Source organism: Aotus nancymaae, unplaced genomic scaffold, assembly GCF_030222135.1.
Source record: "Aotus nancymaae isolate 86718 unplaced genomic scaffold, 86718_ANA_hifiasm-v0.15.2.pri h1tg000018l, whole genome shotgun sequence".
NCBI classification, from domain to species: domain Eukaryota; kingdom Metazoa; phylum Chordata; class Mammalia; order Primates; family Aotidae; genus Aotus; species Aotus nancymaae.
This window is the reverse complement of record NW_026988430.1, coordinates 2,314,033-2,333,852: the sequence shown is the minus strand read 5'-3', so window position 1 is coordinate 2,333,852 and position 19,820 is coordinate 2,314,033. Positions and strand designations below refer to the sequence as shown.

The following is a 19,820-nucleotide window of genomic DNA, read 5'->3' as shown; positions in this document are numbered from 1 at the left end:
TCATATTATACAAATAAACAACTTTCATATCAGAACTAAAACCAAAGTGTTGAAAGTACTAAATTGTTAACAGAATTTCTATTTCAACTGAATTGTAGCCTGCACTTTTATATTTTGTTGACATAGGCTTTGCGAAGAATACTTTAAAAATACTCACGATTTCATAAAATACGCAAGGCAGAGTATTTTTCCCATCCCTCAGAAGAAAAGTCTTTGAATAATATGGGCCAGGTGTAACAGCTGAATCAAGAACAGCTAAGCAATATTGAAATGGGGGAAAAAAATAAATGTTGGTAAATTGCAAATAAAATTTAACAAAGTTGATGTTTAAGTATTCATGTTATTTATAGTTTTTATACAGTAATAATAAAGAAGACATTTTAAGAAGGGAAGATATTTCTCAGACAGTTTTATATGAAGGAAAACAAAACTTCTGACTCTCTCCAACTTAGGAACAGATCATATGCCAAGCTCATACAATTGACGATAAATGGCCATCTGAAACTTTTTGCTTAGAATGTGCAGTATACAGTGGTTAAATCCCCAGAACAGTCTAAAATATTATAATAATAAAATGCACAGGTATAACAAATAAGCATCATAATTAAATGAAAAAAGGAACATTGAATTAGAATCAGGAGTCAGGTGTTCAAGTCCCAGGTCCTTCAACTTACTAATAGTTTGTGACTTTGAGCAAACTGAGTTTTTAATTTATTTTCATTATACACATTTAAGGTATACAACATATTTTCATATATATATATATATATATAAAATCATTCCTACAGCAAGCAAATTAACATATCCACCACTGTCCATAGTTATTCTTTTTGTGTGTGGTAAGAGCACCTGAAATCTACTCTCTTAGCAAACTTTTAATATACAATATGGTAATATTAACTATAGACCGCCTCTGTGCATTAAGTCTGTAGACTTATTCATCCTACATAACTGCAAGTTTGTACCCTTTGACCTACATTTCCCTATTCCCTCCTCCTTGAGTAAATTGTTTAACCACTTTCAAATCTGTTTCTTCACCTATAAAATGCAAATTGTAATTCATGTTTATCTCAAGAAACTATTATCAAATGATAGCATTATTCATTTATTTAATAACCATCTACTGAGTTATTTTGAGGCTGGCCTCCATTTCTTCTAAAAAACACCCAGTTATCCTTTAGGAAAATTCCATTTTTAGCCACATTAGTTGGATAGGATTTGTCCCCATCCTCAGATCCAGGAGTGAACTGTGAGTGACTTAATTCAATCAGCATATTTTATTACTCAACTACACAGTTCAGGGTTTCTGTACTGGGTGTATTACATTCAGAAATGATTATATGCAAAGACTCATTTGTTAGTTTCTAGGAAAGAGCAACCAGAAGAAAAACCTAAGAATGTGACAGTGTGGCATAAGAATGCATAGTCTACAGAAATTTAATAATCAACTTGCTACCATAAAGGGAGAGTCAGAAGCTTCTGGAGAGACTACAGTGTGTAGCCTTAAGATGAAGCCAACACTATGACTGGCCAGAAAGATGAAGAGAAATCACTGTGCCATCTCTTGAGCAGCTAGATCAAGCTTTGCCTAAAGTAAAAAACCCAGCTGCTTTTCAGTTTCATGAATAATTCTCTATTATTGTTTAAAAGTCACTAAAGTTGCTTTTTTTTTGGGAGAAGGGGCAGGGGGGCTTGCAACTGAAAAGGACTTCCTATATACTGTGCAGTGTGACAGACATTAAAAGTCTAACAAAAAGGAAGTATCTACCTTAGGTAAGTTTAGAGTCTAGCCTAGAACTCAGGATTATTAAAGCACTAGGAAAGCTAATCATCACATATAAAAGCATGGAACCCCTTCATTTCCTGGTAAGAATGCCTACTGCTGTTTATATTGGGTATTGTGATATTTTTAAAAGGATTATTCTGGAGTGAACCTGAACAATTCACCAAAGAGAACCTGGGGAAATGAATGGAATTAGCACATCCTTTTAATAGGCTCAGGCTATTTCTAATATTTCTATTCTGCAAATGAGGTGAGAACCAAAGGCATCCTTCACACAGGAAAAAGCAATTTAGTGGGAAGTCCAACAGGGTTTAAGAATTTGAAATAGACGTTCTACCTCCAACAGTATTCTAGTTCTGACAGAAAACAGACATGAAACAGAATACCATCTGCTATTGCAGTTATATAGCTACCAGTAAGAACTGAACAAAATAAGAGCTAAGACAAGCTTCAATGTAGAGTAGTAACAGCCATACCAACCAGCTCAGAAATATGCTTCAGGCAAAACGAGTAGGACTTGACGAAGAATCCCTGAAGTATATGGGAGTTCCAGAGGCCAGAGGCATGGAAACCCCCAAAAAGCCAAAAATGAAAACTGAACAAAACCAGCCCAGCCAACACCTTGATTTTGGCACTGTGATATCCTAAGTATAGAACACAGTCAAGCCCACGTGGACTTCTGATCTACAAAACTTGAGTTAAGAAGTGGGTGTGGTTTTTAGCTGCTAAGTTTCCATTAATTTGTTCAGCAGCAATTGAAAACTTATACAGTGTGTTTACTCAGAGTCTGAGTCTCTACTGAATCCAATGTCACTTCATATAATAAAGCTTCTTCCTTAATGGTAACAAGAGACAAACTGGAATCATTTTTAGGTGAAAGTTACACATGTGAAATGAATGCACTGATGGAAATCTGAGACACTGATCACTACTTGCCGAGGTCTGTCGGGCAGACCTTGACTCAGTGACGGATAGATGAAATACATTTATACACTTAGTACAGTGATTTGAGTGGGCTAGGGATGGTCATCAGCTGCCTTTAGAGGGCAACTGCAGCTAACTGACCACTACTCCTTATATATACACATTTATATTTACATTTATATATAAATACAAGGAGAAGGAGGCTGTATCTTTCCTGTTGCTGCTATAACAAATTACCACAAACTTAGTGGCTGGCTTAAAACAACATAAAAGCATTATTTTAATAGTTATGGAGGTCAGAAGTCTATAATGAGTCATCAAAGCTATGTTCCTTTTGGAGGCTCTAGAGTAGCATCTGTTCCCTTAACTTTTCCAGCTTCTACAAGATGCCTGCATTCTTTGGCTCATGGCCCCTTCCACCATCTTCAAAGCCAGCAAGGTAGCATCTTTCAATCTCTCTGACTCTGACCTCGATGCCTTCTTGTATAAAGGACCCTTGTGATTACACCAAACCCACCCAAGTCATACAAGATAATCTTCCCATTTCAAGATCCCTAACTTAATTACATCCACAAAGTCCCTTCTGCCATATAAGGTAGCATTCACAAATTTTGGTAATTATAATGTAGGCATGTTTAGGGGGCATTATTCTATCTACCACAGGGACTATTATTAAAACTTCAGTTCTTTGAATATACTTTAGGGAGTAGCAAAAATCAGACTGTTTTATTTGGAAGAAAAAGGACTAATCAGACATTAAAACTTGTTGTCCAAATAGTATTAATGAAGTATTTTTGAAGTATTTTACCTACCTAATACTTCAAAAAGAAGTACAGTTTTCTGTACATGTTCACGCCAATACTTCATGCTTTCAATAACTGCAGAAATAATTCTTAAAGAATTGTCTTTTTCCTTAAACTGTACCTGATACAATGAAGTTTCCTTTTGAAAAAATAGAAAACATAGCATTAGAAAAATATTTCTTTTTTTCATCATACTCATTTATCTTCTATGTAAAAATTCTAAGCCCTTATAATGGACAAATGTGTAAAAAGAACCACTGAAAATTTTAGTTACCTCCCTAAATTAATGCCATCATTACTCTATTGGAGGAGGAGAAACCAGGGTGCACTTGGAGACAATTAATCAAGAGGAGAATTATTTATATGGGCACTTGTTCACTCATTCATTCACTGAATATTTTAAAGCATCATATGCCAGATCCTGTGACAAATATAGGTAAGGCCATTCCTTTCCCTAATGCACTCACACTCTAGGGAAGGAGCCAGACACATTCATTCATTCATTTACTTGTTTCAAAAGTGTTTATTGGGCACCTCCTACCTGACAAACATAGCTATTAAGGAAACATTCGTGGACAAAACAATGAAGATATCCGCTCTCAAAGATTTTATAGTCTAGTGGAGGATTTATAAAATAAATAACACATAACAGAATGTCAGGAAATGTACTTTTTAAAGAAAAAAACACAAGGTAAAGGGAGAGCGAGAGATGGGGGTTATTATATTAAGTGGGTTGTTGAATGAGGTCAGAGGGAACAGCAAGTACAAAAGCCCTGAGAATGCAAAGTTCTTAGCATTTTTTAAGATCAACTAAGAATAAAGTGTGTTAAGATACCAATTTTCAAAGGTAGGGGGACACCCTCCTTTGTGAGGGTGAGGGTTGTGAAGAATACATGATGAAACTTTTCTTCAAAATACAAGTAGTTTCTTCCCTCTTCCCCCTCTTAACCAAGATCCTAACATGCCTCCTGTTGATGATTATGGCCACAGTAAACCCCTGTTACTAAGGTGATTATGTCACACAATTCTTGAGTGCAAGGAAACATAAAGTTGAGAACCACTGTGAAACATGCTTTATTAGTCTTTTTTCCAACAAAAAACAAAACACGCAAAAACAGATTTTACCCCAATGGCTTACGCTTTTTCAGACATACAGGCAGAACAAAAACTAACAACAGTAAGAAGCTGTTAGCAATCCTAGGCTGAAAGGACAAGAGGAGAAAATAAAAGTGGCAAGCCCAGGAAAGCTATACTCATGAAAAAGCTACATCATGCAGTGACACAGCCACTGATGGTGAAAGAACTTAAAGACTGGAGAAAGTGAGAAAACTCAATCTTTCCTCCCACCCTTTGACGTCATACCAGTGACTCCTACTGGATGACCTCTAGCAAAAGCCAGCAAGTAAAGAATCTCAGGATGATGTACTTTGTAGGACTATTCGGCCTTCCAGAACAGAGAAGGGCAGGTGAAGAATCAAGTGGGCCAAGGGGCCAGGGAGCAGAGACGAGGAATAACCAGCACACATAATATATAAATAACATTTACAAAGAATAATTAGAGCACTGAGCGTAGAGAGGAAGTACAGTTGACATACAGCTTTAGGGAAGAATATAAACCAAAGCACAGATCGTATGCTATGTTTAGAGAATTGTGATGAGTCCGAAGTGGCTAGAGCATTGGACAATTAGTAAAATACGAAATATGAGGCTACAAAGGTAGAATAGGACAAGATCATAAAGCAAAGGTCATAATAGGTTGATCATAAAGAAAACTATGGACTGCGTGCAAATCTAACCTGCCATCTGTTAGTGTAAATGCTTGTTGGAGGACAGCCATGCACATTCATTTACGTATTATTTATGGATGCTTACAAGCTACAGTGGCAGAGTTGAGTAGAATTGAGTAGCTGCATCAGAGACAGTATGGACCATAAAGCCAAAAATACTTACTAACTGGCCCTTTAAAGAAAATGTTTGCTGACCTCTGTTGAAAAATACTTAGAATGACATATGAAGAGCCTGGGTAACTTCACCAACAATAGATAAACTAACATTATCTTTAAAATGAGTATAAACTGAAAGTCAAAAATCCAGTAGAAAACTCTAAAGTTTGAAAGGAAAAGGAGCAGCCATTCATATCCTCTAAGAAAATATTCTGGAAACTAACATTCACCCACTTCAATGGAACTGAATATTTATGCTAATCAAGTAATGTATGTCATGGAATTGATTTCAGATGCTCTAATCTCTGCAAATTTCTAAATATTTACCTCACATTTTAAAAAATGTGAATAGGTCATTAATTGATATTTAAACATTTACCTTCAGAGTGTTTTCTTCTGGAAAATCATCCAACATTTGTTTCTTATATTGATTTTGTTGAAAATTGGGCTTAAATGACTGTAATGCACTGTTTTTGTCTAGCCCTCTCATTGTGGAACCAGATATTTTTGATGAATGTGTTTGTCTAGGTAGCTCGGTTTCTTTGTTGCGAGATAAGTTAGGAGGTTCAGGTATTCTTAACTGTTTTTGTTGCTGAGCTCCCAAACTCATTGGACAGGAATTTTTCCCATCATTTGCCACTAAGTTTGTTCGTTTACATTGAGGCCTAAAATCATTTTTATTCCAAGTTTTCAAGCTGGTAGTTTTGTTGCCATCTTTGTAGCTGTAATAGTGAAAAAAAAAAAGAGGATTTGTTTCTATAAGGTTTCTTAATTATAAAAAAAATAAAAAATTAATTTATATGACAATTTATGATTTAGAAAGCACTTTATAACTACTACTTAGAAATTCCAAATACATCACAACAACCCTACAATATATTATTATCTCTCTTTCTAGATGAGAAGACTGATCCTTAATGAGGAATTAACTTGCCCAAAGTCATACAGCAAATTACTCACAAGTCTAGAGCCCGGGAAATACAACATCTCCCAACTCAGAGTCTAGAACTACGAAGTATATTTCTAAACAATAGCATCCTTCTTACCATCCAAGTGGTAAGATTTTGAGGCATTTGCATACTTCTTTATATATTCAATTTTAAAATTTTCTACAAAGTAAAATTTTAAGAAGTTAAACTATGGCTTATCAATGATTTTAAATCACAAGGAGAATATATATAGGCAGGATGGATAGCTATTAATATTTGATTAGAAATTTTGTGCTTTTACTACGTAGCTTAAAAGCCCTATAATGAATTAAGTGCAGCATTTGCCAGCAACATTAAGTGTGTTATATCAGCTGACCAGAACATTATGTTAGATGCGAATGAGGCCAAGATCAAAAGCATAATTTCTGAGCAGGCTAGTTAGGAGTTCCACAGGAAATAAAACTAGTCCAAGTCACAAATTCTTTTTTTGTTTGTTTTTTCTCACAGACAGGGTCTCGCTCTGTCACCCGGGCTGGAGTGTAATGGTGAGAACACAGCTCACTCTAGCTTCAATCTCCCAGGCTCAAGTGATCCTCTCGCCTCACCCTCCTGAGTAGCTGGAACAGATGAGTGCCACTATGCCCAGCTAATTTTTGTTATTTTTTTGTAGAGACAGCGTTTCACCATGTTGCCCAAGCTGGCCTCAAACTCCTGGGCTCAACTGATCCACCTCCTTGGCCTCCCAAAGTGCTGGGACTACAGGTACAAGCCACTATTTCCAGCCCACAAATTCTTAATTCTCAATAATTTTCCTGGAAATACAAGTATCACAAGAGGGCGCCAATACAACCCATCCTTTATTTAGGTAAATAATCCAAAAGAGGTCTAAGTATACTACTGAGCAGGGACAAATTCAAATTTTATGAGGCCTGAAGCTTGTATAATTTAGGAAACACTGTTAATTGGGTACAAAGTTAGTATAAAATAATAAGAAAGCACAATTATAACAATTTAAGTTATAAACACCACAAACATCACAATACTCAGAAAAAAATATTATTAGAATTATTATTAAATTAACTGCCTGATACCCCTTTATCGGAAGTTTTTCCTACATTGATCACTTCTTCATATGACAATAACTTTAAAATATTTTTTGGATCCATTATCTCATTATGTTGCCCAGGTCAGTCTCAAACTCATGGGCATAAGTGATTCTCCTGCCTCAACCTCCAGAATAGCTGGCACTACAGACATGTACCACTACACCCAACAATTTTGTAATTTTATTTTCAATAAAGAGAACAGAAACACACTTTGTCTTTCCTCTCTCTCATGGTTATAGAAATTACTTTTATTATTCATGGTCTAGAAAAATTTATTTCAGGTTTACAACTCTCTATTGGTAACGGGACATTTGTAGTAATATCAAAGATCACTGATCACAGATCATAACAGATATAATAAGAATGAAAAAGTTTGAAATATTGCAAGAAATACCAAAATGTGACATAGAATCATGAAGTGAGCACATGCTGTTGGAAAAATAGCACCAACAGACTTGCTTAATGCAGGGTTACCACAAACCTTCAACTTGTAAAAATGCAGTATCTGTGAAGTGCAATAAAGTGCAATATAATGAGATATGCCTGTATAAAGAGGATTTGACTGGATTAGAGATCCAACTATATGCTGTCTACAGTCAACTCAGTTTAGATTCACAAGACACATAAAAGCTTAGAATAAAGGGATGGAAAAAGATATTCCATGTAAACGGCAACCAAAAGTAAACAGGGGTGGCTGAGTTTATGTCAGACAAAATAGACTTTAAGTTAAAAGTTGTATCTAAAGACAAAGAAGGTCATTATATAATGAAAATGGGTAAATTCAATAGGAAGATATAAAAATTGTAAATATATACACATCCAATAACAGAGCTCCTAAGTATATAAAGCAAATATTGACAAACCTAAAAGAAAAATTGACAGCAATATAATAATAGGAAGAAAGCTCAATACTCTACTTTTAATAATAGATAAATCATCCAGACAGAAAAATCAATAAACAGTGACCTTGAATAACACTATGGATCAAATGGACCCAAAAGACATATATAGAATTTGCCACCCAACAGCAGAAGACTACACATTCTTCTCAAGCACAGATGGAACTTTCTCCAGGATACCTCCCATGTTAGGTACAAAATCAGACTTAACAAATTTAAGATCAAAATCATACCAAGTATCTTTTCTGACCATAACGGTTATAAAACTAGAAATGAATAACAGCTAGAAAATGGAAAAATTCACAAATATAACAACACACTCTTGAACGACCATTGATCAAAGAGGGAATTAAAAAAGAAAAATTTTGGCCGGGCGCGGTGGCTCAAGCCTGTAATCCCAGCACTTTGGGAGGCCGAGACGGGTGGATCACGAGGTCAAGAGATCGAGACCGTTCTGGTCAACATGGTGAAACCCCGTCTCTACTAATACAAAACATTAGCTGGGCATGGTGGCGCGTGCCTGTAATCCCAGCTACTCAGGAGGCTGAGGCAGGAGAATTGCCTGAACCCAGGAGGCGGAGGTTGCGGTGAGCCGTGATCGCGCCATTGCACTCCAGCCTGGGTAACGAGCGAAACTCCGCCTTAAAGAAAAAAAAAAAAAAAAAAAAAAAGAAAAGAAAAATTTTAAATTATCTTGAGACAGAAACAAAACACAACATACCAAAACTTATGGGAAAGCAAACGCAGTGCTAAGGGAAGTTTATAGAAATAAATGCCGAAGTGGGAAATAAAAAGATCTCAAATAAACATCCTACCTTCACACCTAAAGGAATTAGAAAAAGAGTAACAAACTAAGCCCAAAATAAGCAGATAAAGGAAATAAGATGACTAGAGTAGAAATAAAATAGAGAATAGGAAAAAAAAAAAAGTAAAACTAGGCTGGGCACGGTGGCTCACGCTGTAATCCCAGCATTTGGGAGGCCGAGGCAGGTGGATCACCTGAGGTCAGGAGTTTGAGACCAGCCTGGCAAACATGGTGAAACCTCATCTCCACTAAAAAATACAAAAATTAGCCAGGCGTGATGGTAGGTGCCTGTAATCCCACCTACTCGGGAGGCTGAGGCAGGAGAATCACTTGAACCTGGGAGGAGGAGGTTGCAGTGAGCCAAGATCGCACCACTGTACTCCGGCCTCCAACAGAGTGAGACTCTGCCTCAAAAAAAAAAAAAAAAAAAAAAAAAAAAATGGCAAAACTAAGAGATTATTTTTTGAAAAGATAAAGTCAACAGCCCCTTACATAGACTAAAAAAAGAAAACAGGAGGTTTAAATAAATGAAAGAGGAAACATAAAATGGATTTCTCAGAAATAAAAAAAAGATCATAAGGGGTTATTACGAACATTATATGACAACAAATTAGATAACAGAGAAGAAATGGATAAATACCTAGAAACATGCAAACTACCAAGATTGAATCAAGAAGATGTAGAAAGCCTAAACAGACCAATAAGAAGATTACAGAATTAACCAAAAACCTCTCACAAAGAAAAGCCCAGGACCAGAAGACTTCACAGTGAATCCTATCAAACATTCAAAGAGAAATCAATACCAATTTTTCTTAAATTCTTTCATAAAATAAGAGGGAATACTTATAAATTCATTTTATGAGGCTAGCATCACTCTGATATCAAAATCAAACAAAGACACTGCTAGAAAACTACAGACCAATATCACTAAAAAACATAGACGGAAAAACCCTCAATAAAATGTTAGCAAGGCAAATCCAACAGCACATCAAAAAAATTACCTAACGAGTACTCTGCTCACTACATGGGTGAGGTGACAGGTTCCATACTTCAAACCTTAGCATTAACATGTAACAAATCTGCACATGTATCCCCTATATTTAAAGTGAGAGTTGAAATCTTTTCTTAAAAAATTACACACCATGATTAACTGAGATTTATTTCTGGGATGCACAGTGGTTTAATATACACAAATCAATAATGTTATACACCGCAGTAGCAGAATTAAAAATAGATGCAGAAAAGGCATCTGACAAAGTTCAACATCCATTTAGTTTACTCTCAAAACAGTAAGCACAGAAGGAACAAACTCCAACACAATAAAGGTCATTTGCAAAATTCCCACAGCTAACATCATAATGGGGAAAAACTGGAAGTTTTTTCTTGAAGATACAGTACAAGGCAAGGATGTCCACTCTCACCACTTCTATTCTATTTGGAAATCTGAAAATCCAAAATTTGAAATCCTCCAAAATTTGAAAGTTTTTGAGCAACAACATGAGGCTCTATGGAAATGCTCATTGAGGCATTTCAGATTTTGAATTTTCAGATTTCGGATACTCAACTGGTAGGTATTCTGCAAATATTCCAAACTTCAAAAAAATCTGAAACATTTCTGATCCCAAACATTTCAGGTAAGGAATTCTCAACTTTTCTTGAAAGTCCTAGCCAATCAATTAGCCAAGAAAAAGAAATAAAAGGGAGTGCAAATTGGAAAGGATGAAGTAAATGTCTCTGTTTACAGATGACATGATCCTGTATGTAGAAAACCCTAAAAACTCCATCAAAAAACTGTTAGAACTAAAAAAACAAATTTAGTAAAGTTGCAGGATACAAAATTAACATACAAACATCAGGAGCATTTCTTTACATCAATAATAGATATCCCAAAAGAAAACTAAGAGAATGATCCCACCACAATAACATCAAAAAGAATAAAATACTTAGGAATAAATAGCCAACATGGAGAAAGGGCTATACACTAAAAAGTATAAAACACTGGCCAACATGGTGAAACCCTATCTCTACTAAAAATACAAAATTAGATGGGCATAGCGGTGCATGCCTATAATCCCAGCTACTCAGGAGGCTGAGGTAGAAGAATCACTTGAACCTGGGAGGTGGAGGTTGCGGTGAGCCAAGATCACACCATTGCACTTACATTGTCTTGTCGCCATTGCCAGGGCGACAAGAGCGAAACTTCACCTCAAGAAAAAAAAAAAATCCAAGATATATAAACAATCTAAGTGACAGATAAATGGACTAAAAAATATGTCATAAAGAGATAACAGAATACTATTTAGACATTAAAAGGAAGAAAATCCTGCCATTTGTGACAACATGGATGAACCTAGAGGATGTATGCTAAGTGAAATAAGTCAGAGACAGAAATAAAAATACTGTACGTGCTTACTTATATGTGAGATCTTTACAAATCAGACTCACAGAAGTAGACAGTAGAATAATGGTTTCCAGGGGTGAAGAGGTGAGAGAAATAAGATGATGTCAGTCAAAGGGTACAAAGTTATACAGGATGAATAAAATCTAGAGATCTAATGTATAGCATGAGGACTACAGTTAATAATACTGTGCTATACAGATGAGATTTGCTTAGGGAGTAGATCTTAAGTGTTCACACTACAAGAAAAAATGGTAATTATGTGAAGAGATGGATATGTTAACTGGCTTGACTGAAATAATCAGGTCACTATGTATATGCATATTAAAATATCAGGTTGTACAACTTAAATACATATAGTTTTAATTTAAAAAAAAAAAACAACTTTTTTTGAAACAGGATCTCACTCTGTCTCCCAGGCTAGAGAGCAGTGGCAGGATTTCAGCTCACTGCAAACTCCACCTCCCAGGTTCCAGTGATTCTCCTGCCTCAGCCTTCCGAGTAGCTGGGATTACAGGCACGCGCCACCACGCCTGGCTAATTTTTCTATCTTTTGGTAGAGACGGGGTTTCACCATGTTGGCCAGGCTGGTCTCAAACTCTCAACCTCAAGCCATCTGCCCACCTCGGCCTCCCAAAGTGCTGGGATTACAAGTGTCAGCCACCGCGCTCGGCCCTAATTAAAATTTTTTAACATAATAGAAGTACAATAAATATTCAATTGCAGTCAGAACTATAACAAGGATGAGAGTGTCAAGAGAGTGTTCCAGAGGCAAAATATCTTTGGCCATCTTGAGCAAGTTGAAGGAGATTTAAAAGATTAAAAATTTAGTTATATGGGTACTGGGGGTCTGCCACCTCCTTTTATGAATTACTGATAAGTTATATACCATTTTAAATTATTAAACTTTTACAATAGATCTGTGTAACAAGAATGGTTGAAAGATATGCTGTGTAATAAGAAAACAATACTGGGTGAATCAGTGCAATAGGCATTCTAAGTATTCCACCACATACAAACACGTTAAATATATTTGTGTTTTTGTAAAATCCTTAATCAATGGTTTTCTTGGTGGTGATAGACAAGACAGCACAAACTTACATAAATACATCAAAACTGTATGTTTTATCCACAATATATAATGAGCACTGAAGGAACCTTAGATATCATCTAGTTCAACTTTTTCCCCATGGATAAAGATGTAAGACTCAAAAAAGGTGAAATGGCTTGTTTTTTCTGTTGAAAAATAAATAAATGGTTAACTACGGATCTGTGCAACTATGAATAATTTTCTTTTTACCTTTTTTCTAGAATTATTCTATTATTTTTATAATGAATAATAAGTTATTTTTAGAAATAAACAATATCCCAATATTCCTTTAAAATTTATGCATTTACCTGAACCCGTTTGCCAGTTTGTGTTCAGTTCTCAGCTTCTAAAGCCTTCATCTCACTGAGCACAATAGTGTATGCCTGTAATCCCAGCACTGTGGGAGGCTGAACTGAGGGAATCACTTGAGACCAGGAGTTCCCAACCTGGGGAACACAGCGAGACCTCATGTCTACTAAAAATTTAAAAATTAGCCAGGCATGGTGGTGCACACCTATAGTCAGTCCCAGCTACTCAGGAGGCTGAGGTGGGAGGATTGCTTAAGCCCAGGAGTTCAAGGTTGCCATGAGCTATGATCATGCCACTGCATGGCAGCCTGAGCAACAGGGTGAGATCCAGTCTCAAAAAAAAAAGATTAAAAAATTTTAAATTTTGAAAGTCCTCATATCACCTCAATTCCTCAACTGAGATTTCTTAACTACTAAGTAAGTGCAAGCTCAATGTCTCCTCAGTGTCTAAAGCCAATTGTAGGAGCTTTGGCAAAGAAGCCCATCTTTACTAATCTTACTAATTGCCCATATCCTAATTCTGGTGAATGAAATCTATATTGACAATGTGTCTAACATAGGAGTGTACTTTGTTCTTGAAAACTCCATGTCCCAAGGAAGTCTAGACTAGGCTGCCAGAAAAAAATACAAGATGCCCAGTTAAATTCGAATTTCAAATAAGCAACAAATTTTTGATATAACAATATCCCAAATACTGGCTGTAACACATACTAAAAAATTATTGATTACCTGAAATTCAAATTTAACTGGGAATCCTTTATTTTTATTTGCTAAATCTGGCGACACTACCTGGTCTTTAAACCTGAGGATTAGACCTTTAACTGGTTCAAAAGATCTTCAACAGATTACCAACTGCCTGTATGGATTTTTAAATGTTCTCTGTTCCTGGATTTTCTGTTGTATTCCAACAGTCTGACAGATCATGTATTAATTCAAACTGTAATATCCAATACTGGCTACCTGTCCAGATTAAAATCTTTTACCTAGTTTTCTGTCTAAAGCTTGTGAAAATGGATTTTCTTCTAGCACCTGAAGTTGGAACAATGTCTCTAAGAACCATCCCAAACCACTGAACAGGCCGTTTTAAGGCCTTGTTGTGAAGAAACTAATGGACTGGTCCTGGGGAAACTAGCATAAATAATAAAATCAAAACTTTTTTTTTTTTTTTTGAGACAGAGCCTCACTCTGTCACGCTGGCTGGAGTGCAGTGGCACTATCATGGCTCACTGCAACCTCCACCTCCCCAGTTCAAGTGATTCTCCTGCCTCAGCCTCCCGATTAGTTAGGACTACAGGTGTGCGCCACCACACCCAGCTAATTTTTATATTTTCAGTAGAGACAGGGTTTCACCATGCTGGCCAGGATGGTCTCAATCTCTTGACCTTGTAATCCACCCACCTCGGCCTCCCAAAGTGCTGGGATTACAGGCATGAAATAAAGATATTATTTCAATGTATTTATTAACAACTATATAAAAAGTTCCTCCTTTAAAAAAATACAGTATCTTTATCTAATAAAAATAAGATAGTATTAACTTCATATGGTTGTTGTAGGGATTACTGAAATAATATATCGAAGCACTTAACAATGACTGATATATGTATTTGGTGGTGTTTTCCCAGTACTTTGTTTCCAAAATTATTTCCTTCAATATTGCCATTTATCCAAGGCTATTAAAGTCCAACCAAAAAAAATCCATGTTCTTTTTCTATCAATTTTTTCATGCTATTTAAATATTAAACTTTGGTCCTTATGGCAAGAACCCTCACCATCTTTCGACCATCTTATTCACTCCTTGAGCCCCTACTGTTGCAGATGCATATGCATCTAAGCCTCCATTTTTCTTTCTTCTTCCATTCTGTTTACCTTGAAGCTGACTGTCTTACAGGATAAGAATGAGCACTCTAACTGGTTCTCAATTCCTAAATATAACCAATACTAAGATATGATTCCTATCTATTGTCAATTAAATCATTAATAACCCATAAGCAAAATCATAAATTCATGGCAATATATATTGCCAGAAATTTCATTATCACATTAAGAATCTTTTGAAGCATAATCACTGTCAAATTTACATATTTTTTAAGTTTTCCATGCATGTTCTTAAGTTCTTTTATAAAACATGATTAATACCGCCATAGTTACTATTTATAGAAATTTTCTAAATGTAATTTTATTTAAGAAATGAAGAAGTAAAGGAAGAGGGAAAGATGAAGAGAAAGACAGGAAAATGAGAAGGAATAGAAGAACAAAGAAATTTTTAAGTAGACTCACCTCCAACCACTCTGGCTTCTTTCAGATTTTGATTGAATAGAGTTAAAGACAGAATCTTGACTTCTCAGAGGACGAGAAACTGAATGTGATATTTGCCTTTCAAGGAAATATATCTTGTTAAATATTAATAGTTTGTTTTCAAATTGAGAAAATAAGATATACACAGAAGAATAACATCCGTCAGTAACAGACACACATTCATTGATTTATATTTTTCTACATACCCAGTGTCCGTTGTTTTTATTACAGGAACCAACTCTGGATTCATAGCTTCCCAGGCCCAATCTCAAAAGATGTAAGTAACATAGATAAAAGTAAGATAGGTAGTATTTTTCAAAATAATAACTTCATACTTATTTAATTTGGGGGGTTTAAACACTTGAAGAAGAAAAGAACTTGCATATACAAATTTCTTCAACAGTACTTTGTTGGAAAATTTGTCACAGCCTGCCTTATTAATTTTTATAGATGTCTTTCTTATCCATTATATTTTAAGCAAAGATAATTTAATCTGTATCTTTTCTACAATCAGTTCTAGTATAGTATCTCGAACTTTGTAACATAAATTTCACTTAATCTAATGTTTCTTGAACTTTTTAAATCCCACCAACAGAAAGAAATACATCATAACTCAGAACATATATACACATGGTGTGTGTGTGAGACAGAGACAGAGAGATAGAGAAAGGAGGAAAAAGAATATAAAACTTCACCATCAAATCTTATCCTTAATATGTGTGATACACTGACACAGTCATGTGTCACTTAATGACAGGGATACATTCTAAGAAATGCATTGTTAGGTGATTTTGTTGTTGTGCAAACATCAGAGAGCGTGCTTACGCAAACCTGGAGAGTATAGCTTGCTACACACCTAGGGTGTAGTTATAGCCTATTGCTCCTAGGCTGCAAACCGTGCAACATGTTACTTCACTCAATACCATAGGCAACTGTAATATAATAGTATTTGTGTATCTACACATAGCTAAACGTAGAAAAGATATAGTAAAAATATAATACAAAAGATAAAAACCAATACACTCAAGAGGGCACTTACCATAAATGAAGCTTGCAGGACTTAAAGTTGCTCTGGGTGAGTTAGTGATTAAGTGGTGAGTGAATATGAAGGCCTAGGACATTACTATACACTACTGTAGACTAAACACACCATATATTTAGGCTATACTAATTTATAAAAAAATAATAAAGTGTGCTATGACATCATCACAGCTACTATGTCACTAGGAGACAGAAATTTTTCAGCTCCATTATAATTGTAACGGCGCCACCATCACACAGGTAGTCCATCACTGACCAAAACATTGTTATGCAGTGCACAGCTGTATTTTCTATTCTACTCTACATTATTCTCTTCTATTTCTTCTTTTTAAAGATCAATTATATGTCAGCCCAACTAATGGATCAAGACAAAAATTTAAAAAAAAAACAAAAAACAAAAACACTGATGTAGTCCTCTCTCTTACCCAATACAGGAAAATTACTATTTCTGACAAATAGTAACCCTGGTCAGAGCCTGAAGTACTTCAGGAGGACACACATCATGAGATACAGAGGACTGCCTACCAATGACCTCTGAGAACTAGAACTAAAAGGTTATGTAAACTCCCAGCAAGGGCAACTTAGTTCATGTGCCAGTTGAAGCTATAAAGAAGCCCACTGGACGAAGGTGTGTCTTAGTCCGTTTGAACTACTATAACAAAAAATACTTTAGGATGGGTAATTTATAAATATGACACGTTTATTTCTCAGTTTTGGAGGCTGGGAAGTCAAGGCTTTTTACTGTGTCCTCACATGACGAAAGGATCAAACAGCTCCCTCACACCTTTTATAAAGTTACTAATCTTATTCGTGAGGGCAGAGCCTTAATTACCTCCTAAAGGCCCCACATCTTAATACTATCACACCAGCAGTTAAGTTTCAACGTATGAATTTGGGGAGGAAGGGACACACTGAGACCACAGAGTAAACAGCCAACAAATGAATGAGGTGAAAATGCCCTAAGAAGAGAAAAAGACTACGGCCAGGCACCAGGTATTTCCAGGCATTTGCACTTCCTAAAATCTATCTTTTTTTTCCATTTCTCCTGTGTTCCCATGCATACTCATCCCCACTCTTAAACAATTCATGTGTTTCCATTCTTTACCACCAAATGTATAAGCTGTAATATCCACATGTATTTTGAGAATGACAAAATATTTTTTACAATATATGTTACTACTTTATTAGAACAAAGGTTCCAAATCTAAGATACTCCATTTAAATGCTAAGCCACCCTTGTAGATAAGGAAACTCAAACTCCTGACCTGGAATGTTCAGAAAGAGCCATGCAATTTCTATATGTGGATAATGGAAAGAAGAAAAAATAAACTCTCTGTTTTCATTATAATAAAATAGAAAATACAATTTTCTATAATCCTAGTTTGTATTTCGTGAAAATTTTTACCTTACTAATTTTCTTACCTGCAGGAAGAGGAGGAAAATCAAAATTGTCAGAAGGAGTACTGATACCTGGATCATCTTTAAGTGGATTGGAAGTTAATGGCTGTCGATTCCTCTTTTTCTGATTGAACAATGGAACAGGCAAACAGCCTAAATTGAATATACCAATAAATTAGTACATAACAGACACATAAGCAGATCTAGTTGTAAAATAACTAGCATATAATATACATTTTAAATTTGTCTACTTCTATATGCTAATATACTTCTACATCTCTATATCTTTGGATTTTTACATTCTTTTTAAGATCCTGAATAGCCTCATTTGTCTCTTCAAAAACCTTTTCTTATTCTACCCTAACACTGTTTTAATTCCTCGCATATGGAATTAATTCCCATCTCCTCCCTCATCCCCCAACCTTTCCAAATCCACTTTTTGTCTTCCTTATCCATGTCCTGTGCTTGCCTATTACCATATCCACTGCAGGGGACCTTTGGAGTACAATGGAGGTGAGGAAGAACCAAGCTCTGAACCATGCTTTGAACAACAGTGCCATATCCTTTTGGGCCTTGGTTCTCAAAGCTTCATTGGACTAAGATTCATCTGGAATGCTTAATATGCAGGTTCCTAGACTCCACTCTCACAGATTTTATTTCAACAGAGTTAGCCTGGAACTCAAAACTGTGCAATTTTAAGAAGTACCCCAGGTGTCTGTAATTATATTTCTTTGTGGATCATTTTGAGAATGCCTTAGAGAGTAATAATATTCGGTCCAAATCAGAATAAATACTACTACCAATTCCTTCAGATAGCAGATCTAGGATCTCAAGTCAGACTAAAAGTCACAAAATATAAACTTTAAAACTTAGGGAACTCGAAGGGGAAAGAAGTTCAAAATACTTGTGCATTGCTGTAAAGCAAGTCAGTAGAAGAATCTAGACAGGACCAAGATTCTTAAATATCAGTTCAGATATCTTGCCACTGTACCATTCTCTAACTGGTCATCAATTGTATTATAGGCAAATACAGACTCTCTGAAAACTCTCTGATTGAAGGCTGGGAGAATTATGGGCTCTGGCATCAAACTGCCTGGTTCCGAATTATGACTTCAAAGTAGGTTTGAATTACAACTTCAGAGTATGACCTTGGGCAATTTCCCTAAACATTTTGTGCCAATATGACATATACTGACAGCATAATGATTAAGAGCATGGACTAAGAGTCAGATTCCTAGGTTCAAATGCTGATTCTGCTATGTCATAGATTACTTACTTAACCTCTTTCAGCCTTGGTTTTCTCATCTGAACAACAGAAATGTTTATAATAACCTATCTCAGAGGATTGGTGTAAGGATTAAATAAATATATATAATTAATGTCTTGAATATAGTTAATCCACCATAAATAACAGTTACTATTATCTTCATTATGCATCATCATTCCCCTAGTTCTCATCATCCTTGTCCTCTGTCTTTATACTAATAAATTGGGAAAGCAAAAGTGATAGGAGAAGCTATTAAAAAGACAGAAGTGCTTCTGAAAATATTTTTAGCAAGTCAGTCACAAATACAAACAAAAACAGATCTATTTCTTTGCTTCCACTTTAAAAGCATAGAATAACTCAAGCACGTCGAATTTGTAGGAAAAAACACCAGAATAAATCCAAGAACTTTGATCTTACTCCCATATCTACCACTAAATGTTTTGTCTTGAGTAAGTTATTTTACTTCCTTGGGCCTAAAAAGTAAAGAGGCTAGACTAACCATTCAATCTATTTTAAAGTTATTTCCAAAACGTTACATCTATAAACTATACAAGCTTTATATGATATATAGAAAATTGTAAAATAAAATTTGTTCAATACCTGCTGTACTTCGAGCTGAATTTTCATTTAGACTTCGCTTCATTTCCTTCAGTATCAAAATCTACAATTTTCCCTTCAGCATTCCAAATTTATGACGTTGTCCCACTAAACCTGCAAAGAAAGAAATTTATAACGCATATTGTCTCACCACAAAACCAAATCCTCAGCCCAGTAATTACTGAAATTATGGTTTTAAACCACTTTCAAACCCGATCATGTAAATACTTTAGG

General features: G+C 35.5%; 1 protein-coding gene across 2 annotated transcripts in view; it reads right to left on the bottom strand.

Moving 5' to 3' along the window:
• The window catches only part of SPATA22 (spermatogenesis associated 22), a 67,543-nt gene that overhangs the window by 3,475 nt on the left and 44,248 nt on the right, over positions 1-19,820 (bottom strand). The window contains exons 2-8 of one of the 2 annotated variants that reach the window (XM_064378016.1): positions 19,590-19,700; positions 17,747-17,875; positions 15,490-15,550; positions 15,266-15,361; positions 5,833-6,175; positions 3,520-3,649; positions 158-255 (exon numbers count right to left, since the gene is read on the bottom strand). In XM_064378016.1, coding sequence (XP_064234086.1) covers positions 158-255; positions 3,520-3,649; positions 5,833-6,175; positions 15,266-15,361; positions 15,490-15,550; positions 17,747-17,875; positions 19,590-19,632 — 900 coding nt within the window. In that variant the 5' untranslated portion in view covers positions 19,633-19,700. The remainder of the gene's footprint in view (positions 1-157; positions 256-3,519; positions 3,650-5,832; positions 6,176-15,265; positions 15,362-15,489; positions 15,551-17,746; positions 17,876-19,589; positions 19,701-19,820) is intronic. The other variant, XM_064378017.1, reaches the window with a different exon arrangement.